Raw genomic sequence first — 6,111 nt, forward strand, 5'->3', positions numbered from 1 at the left:
GGGGGCGGGGCCAGGCCACCCAGGCCGCTCGGAAGCTAGGTGCAGCCGCAGTTGGCGGGTGGCGGCCCCCAGGCCCGAGCGTCCAGTGCACGCCTCGCGGACCGGGGCGGGGCTTACGGCCGGCGGTGCCTGAATGGCACCTCGTGGGGGTGCAGCCCGATCCAGGGCGCCTTTCCACGCCCGAGGGAGTGCCGCGGGACTGGGTCTTTTGCGCGCAGGGACTGAGATGGGGTCGGGAATGAGGAAGGTTCGGGTTGAGGTTTGGAAAGCGGCCTCCAGGGCTCACGCAGAGAGCTGCGTGGCCGGTCAGGCAGGAGCCACTCAGACTTGTGGGCGCGCTCACAGGGGGCGGTGCTGGCGGGCCCACCCTCGTGCTCCCTGCGCAAGGTCCCGCGTGGCGCCTCCTGACCGCCCGCCCGGCCTGTCCGGCCGCCCACAGAGTCCTGCGCGCAGGTGGTGTGCCCGCGGCCTCAGTCGTGCGTCGTGGACCAGACGGGCAGCGCGCACTGCGTGCTGTGTCGCGCGGCCCCCTGTCCCGTGCCCTCCAGCCCCGGCCAGGAGCTCTGCGGCAACAACAACGTGACCTACAGCTCCTCGTGCCACCTGCGCCAGGCCACCTGCTTTCTGGGCCGCTCGATCGGCGTGCGCTACCGGGGCAGCTGCGCAGGTGAGCGGGACAGGGACGGCCTCCGGGGTCGCGCCCCACCCCTGCACCGCACCAGGCTCCTGTCGTCCTCCCCTCGCCCACAGGGACCCCGGAGGAGCCGCCGGAGGCGGAGTCGGAGTCGGAGGAGGAGAACTTTGTGTGAGCGGTCAGCGGGCCTGGGCCTGGCGGTCCAGGTCTCCTCGTTCTATTTATTGCCATAGCAGCCTAACTTATGTCCCGCTGGCTCCCCAGAGCCTGGCCTGGGGTCTCCGGGGACCCGGCAGGACTGAGGGAGGGTGGCCTGGGAGCCCGGCTGTGGGTCACGCACTGTACCCCCAGCCCACGTGCTGGGCCTCAGGGGACTTCAGGAGGTCCCCATGCTTCCCCTTGGGGACACATCTGGTCATTTTCGCCATCACCTGGCTGGCCCAGGACTCCCTGCGGGAAACCGGAAGAGGCGCTGCTTGCTCACCCACCCCCAAGCGGGAGGTGAGCGAGGTTCGGCCCGGGTGGGCATCGGGGAGCCTCAGCCCTCATGCACCTTGGTGCACACAGGCAGGCCCAGCCAGGCAGACCCTCACCCGGGCTAGGAAGCAGCCTGAGGCCTTCAGTCTTGGCCTCCCCACTCCCTCTGCTGTCATGTCCTGTGACCGCCCAGAGAGGTGGCCCACCGTCTAAGGTCGCGGTCTCTGAGGGCCGGCACAGAGCGGAGCATTGCCCTGCCATGCCCAGCCCCTGAGGGGGCCGCACCCTGCTCCCTGCTTGCATGGAGACTGGCTGCATGCCCCTCCGGACCGGGCGGCCGAGTGGAGCCCAGTGCCTGCCAGCCTGGTGCTGGTCCTGGGCTGCCCCTGCACCCAGTCCTGGCTACTGCTACCAGAGGGTCAGCCCAGATGTGGGTGGCGGGGACCCCACTGGGAAGGATCCTGGGTCCCCGGGACTGGGGCGAGGCGTGTGGGAGTCTGCTGACTCTGGCTCCCCCGGAGGGCCTTATGTCCGGAGCAGTGTCCTTGAGCGGGTGAGTCTGCCCACGCCGCCCCCCCCCAAGGCAGCCTCCCCCACCTGGGGTCCTATCTCACCAAAGAAATAAAGACAAAAAGCCACTTTGGAGGTCCAGGCCTCTGTGTCTCCTCTGGCGGGGGCGGGGGCGCTGGAAGACATGGGGGGTCAGAGGCCTCTCTCTTGGAGTGGCCACTGCTTGGCCCTGGGCCTCTGTCCACCTGGGGCAGCCCGAGGAGCCCCCAGTGAGGAGTGGGGAGCGCCTGGGGTCCTATCTCACCAAAGAAATAAAGACAAAAAGCCACTTTGGAGGTCCAGGCCTCTGTGTCTCCTCTGGCGGGGGCGGGGGCGCTGGAAGACATGGGGGGTCAGAGGCCTCTCTCTTGGAGTGGCCACTGCTTGGCCCTGGGCCTCTGTCCACCTGGGGCAGCCCGAGGAGCCCCCAGTGAGGAGTGGGGAGCGCGGCCCTGGCAAGCGTGGGTCATGCCTGCCCTCCTGGCTGTGTTGTGCATCCGAGGTGGTTTTCAGGGGGCAAGGACGGACGGGGTGGGAGGCCAGCCAGTTGGGGCGAGGAGGTCCCACCTGTGCCCGGAGAGCTCGGCTCCCTTTCTGGTTCTCACCTCCCCTGCAGGGTCAGGCAGCCGAGGAGGGCCAGCCTGCCAGGAGGAGCGTGCAGTGCCAGGGCCGGGGTCTGTTGGGTACCAGGGTGCACAGGGGCTAGACAGACACGGACAGGGTGAGCCCGGGGCTGGCTCCAAGCTGCTGCTGAGTCAGGCAAGTTTACTTGGTTCCTGGCCTCCCACGTGCCAAGGTGCCCCCCCGCACCCCCACCAGCCCCTGGGGCCCCAGGACCTGGCCCGGCCGCGGGGCAGGGCAGGCCCAGAACCGAGTCTGCATGCTCAGACGGCTCGCTGCCGGACCACGTCCCGGATCCAGGCTACGAAGGCAGACACCTGCGTGTACACGTCGGGGGTCTTGGGGTTGCCACACCAGAGCCCCGAGAAGGAGACCACGCCGTGGGCCCGGTTCCTGCACACCAGGGGCCCCCCGGAGTCCCCCTGCCAGAGAGGGAGAGAGAAGGTTGGGGTCCGTCTCGGGGTCTCGTTTCCCCGAAGGAGCCTCCCCGGGTACCTCTCAGCATGACTCTGCTTGCCTCAAGGACCCCAGGGGCTCCCTAGCATCTTCAGCAAAGCCTAGCTCTCCTGTCCCCACGGCCCAGGATGTGGCCCCACCACCCTACTGCCCTGCTGGCCCTGGACGCCTGCTTCCAGCCTCCGGAGTCCGGGGACCTGTGTTGCCCCCGGCCACGCCACTCGACAGCTCTGGGTTCGGCCGCCTGCATGAGGCTGCCGACTGCCAGTGCCAGGCAGGCCTCCCTCCGCTCTGGAGCCTCCCCATACGTGCACCCGACCTCTCGGCCCTGGTCCTGCTGCCTCGTTCCATCCAGGGTCAGCACTGACCCTGGGCCCCTTCATGTGCGTCACGGGTGGAGACGGAGGCCCAAAGGGGCCAGATGGTGTCCCCATGGTCGCCCGTCTGGGAAGCGGCCCTGTAAGGGCTGACCCAGAGCCTGCCTTCTGAACCCTGTCACTGAATGCAGGGCCTCTCAGTGTGGGCTGGAAACGCCAGGGTGGTGAGACACGGGAAGGTCTGCGTGACCGGCCTGGGGCTGCGTCCGGAGACCCCGAGCACGCCGGCCGCAGACTCGCCGTGACCAGGGTGCTGTCTCTCTGTCTCTCACTCATGGGAGAAATAAATAAGCTTGAAAGGGTGTTTTTAGAGCACAGCGTAGCAACTGTTTAAAATGTATTGAAACTTCCCCGTGGTATTAATTTGCTGGAGAGCCAGAGCAAGAGAGAAAGCACCCCGGGGCCTGGCACACGCAGTCCCTCCTTGGCCTCAGCGCCCACCCACAGCCCTGCTCTGCAGATCTCCTGGAGGGCAGGCCGGGACACTACACCTTTTTCTTTTTTTTTTGGAGAGGTTTTTGCTATAGGGCGCGTGCGCTCGCCAGACAGACAGAGAGAGACAGACAGAAAGTGAGAAATCACCCCTGGGGGTATGGCCATGCCGCAATCTCTTCTCTGTTCTCCTCTTGGGATCTTGGGCACGCACGCGCACACGCCCGGTGTGAGTTTAAGCCACCGGGTCCAGGATTTGAACTGCAGTCAACTCCAAGGGAGTCCAGTGACATAGCCATTACATTAAGTGCCGGTCCCAAGACTATGCCATTTTTTAAAAATGTGCTAAAGAGTGTGTTATCTCCCCAGAGAGCTGGGGTGGGGGGACACGGGCCCCGCGGGCGTGCTCATACTGGAATCCCTTCTGTAGCTCCCGGCTCTGCAGGGTTTGGGGCACACCCACACACGCACCTGGCGTGTTTTTCAAGCTGGGATTTGAACTGTGCGGTCAGCCATGTGGGATCCAGTCCCCTCAGCTGCCAGACCTCAAGGTTGGCCATTTGGTAGGGGCCTTGAGCACCTGCAGGGGTCCCGGAACCACCCCGGGGACACCGAGGGACGAGTCTGGCACGTCCACGCTGGGCAGGCTGCAAAGCGAACCTGCGGCCTCCCCAGCCTTGCTGGCCCTGCCCTTCCCGCCTCCACCTCCTGCAAGCGTCAGCAGGACTCGGCCTGCCCCACGCCGGGCCCCTGGACGCTGCGTCCCCCCATGGGCAGGGCAGGCAGGACCTCACCGAACAGAAGCCGCGCCTCCGCCGGTCGCCGCTGCGCGTGCAGAGCATGGCGGTTCTCAGGTGGCCGCCCCACGAGCTGTTGCAGGCGTCCAGGTCGAGCACCTGCACCTCAGCCTCCATCAGCCCTGGCGGGGCCTCCTCGAAGTCGGACACGGAGCCCCAGCCGGCCACCTGGCAGGGTGTCCAAAGGCGGCAACCTGGCCACCCCCCGGGGCCAGCCGCAGCAGCCCCACTGCAGGGCCCAGCGCGGCAGAGCCGTTGAGCTGCGGGGAGAGCCGTGTTCAGGCCAGCCCCGCCCAGCTGCCGAGGCTCCTGCTGTCCCCAGTCCGGAGTAGGACACCCTCACCCTCACCCACGCCGACCTGGGACGCCAGCAGCGGCCTGCCCCGCCTGGGCCCTTCACCCTACCAGCTGCCACCTGGCAGGACGAGGACTCTGGCCTCCCCCACCTCCAGGCCTCCAGGCTCTGCACCTGGGCTGCCCAGAGGCGCTCCTGACCCTGGCAGCCCCTCTGCCCCTCTTCAGCCTGGTGAGTTTACCACGCCCACCTCATACCTTTGCTCACACAGACCCCTGCCTGGCCTCAGCTGGCATCACCTCCTCCAGGAAGCCTTCCCACACCCCGGCTAAGGTGCCTGCCTGGACCTCTCGTGTGCCCGTCAGGTGGCTCTGCCCCTGGGCTGGCAGGGCCGACGCGGGGCCAGCAGCCGGGCCTCTGTTCACGGTCACCCTCCCAGCCCTGGCACCCTGGCCCCCAGCTCTGGCTCTTGCTCTGAGGCCTGGGGTAGATCCAGGCTGTTTTCCAGCCTCGGTGTCCCCACCTGTGCCCTGGGCCGAGCAGGCCAGAGCATGGCCTGGGAGAGTCCAGGCTGCTGAGACTCAGGCCCCCCAGGCCCTGGGTGGAGGCGGATCTGGGGTGTTCTGGCTCCTACCCGTGGCCCCGAGGGGTGGGGCGCCCTGAGCAGAGGGCAGAGCTCAGCCCCTGCTGTGCCCAGCTAATGGCCAGGGTGTGACAAGGCCCTGCCCTGGAGGCCCCAGGCGAGGAGCCCAGGTGTGTACAGGGGACAGCTTGCCAGACAAGGGAGGGGGGCCAGGGGACAGCTCCGAGAGGGTGACCCAGAGCAGGGGCTGAGGGCGTGTCAGGCTGTCCAGGGCAGAGACTCAGAGGTGACACGCTGGGAATGATGACACACAGCAAGGGGCCAGTCTGCCTGGAGCCGGGGCCCAGGGTGACAGGGACAGCCCGCACAGGGTCTGTAGGTGTCCTGACGGGGGCGGGGGCAGGGGCCAGGGGCCAGGGCAGGTTTTGGCAGAGGGAGCTCCTGACCGGCATGTGTGGGGTCCCTCCGCTGTGCCCCCCGCAGAGGGAATTCCTCACCCGGCAGGTGTGGGGTCCCTCCGCCGTGCCCCCCGCAGAGGGAGCTCCTGACCGGCACGTGCGCCCCCGCCCCCAGCTCACCCTCAGCAGACAGATGTCGTTGGCGTGGCTCTCGGGCTGGTAGTCGGGGTGCCTGAACGCGGCTGCAATGCCGAACACCTGCTGTGTGGGCTCCGAGACACCCAGGACGTGGGCCCCCAGCACCACCAGGCCCTTCTGGGGGTCCCTGTGGGGCGGGGGGGCGAGTGAGGTCCTGAGCAGTGGTCTCACCACGCAGCACGCCCGGGCTGGCAGTTCCCATGCGCAGTGCACGCATGGCCCACTGCCCGGTGGCCCGCCCGGAGTGCCCGGTGGCCCGCTGTCCCCTCGCGTCCCACCCTGGTGCAGGACCCC

The 6,111-nt window shown here is 67.8% G+C and overlaps 2 protein-coding genes across 2 annotated transcripts in view; one reads left to right on the forward strand and one right to left on the reverse strand.

The window, feature by feature from the left end:
• FSTL3 (follistatin like 3) overlaps positions 1-1,756 on the forward strand; it is a 22,432-nt gene extending 20,676 nt beyond the window's left edge. Inside the window, exons 4-5 of the mRNA XM_027769560.1 lie at positions 408-667; positions 751-1,756. Coding sequence (XP_027625361.1) covers positions 408-667; positions 751-809 — 319 coding nt within the window. The 3' untranslated portion in view covers positions 810-1,756. The remainder of the gene's footprint in view (positions 1-407; positions 668-750) is intronic.
• A 637-nt stretch (positions 1,757-2,393) lies between these two features.
• The window catches only part of PRSS57 (serine protease 57), a 6,061-nt gene continuing 2,343 nt past the window's right edge, over positions 2,394-6,111 (reverse strand). The window contains 4 exon segments of the mRNA XM_027769551.1: positions 2,394-2,703; positions 4,341-4,522; positions 4,525-4,603; positions 5,800-5,944. Coding sequence (XP_027625352.1) covers positions 2,545-2,703; positions 4,341-4,522; positions 4,525-4,603; positions 5,800-5,944 — 565 coding nt within the window. The 3' untranslated portion in view covers positions 2,394-2,544.

The sequence above is a fragment of the Tupaia chinensis genome, unplaced genomic scaffold, assembly GCF_000334495.1.
Source record: "Tupaia chinensis unplaced genomic scaffold, TupChi_1.0 Scaffold149964_1, whole genome shotgun sequence".
NCBI lineage: Eukaryota > Metazoa > Chordata > Mammalia > Scandentia > Tupaiidae > Tupaia > Tupaia belangeri.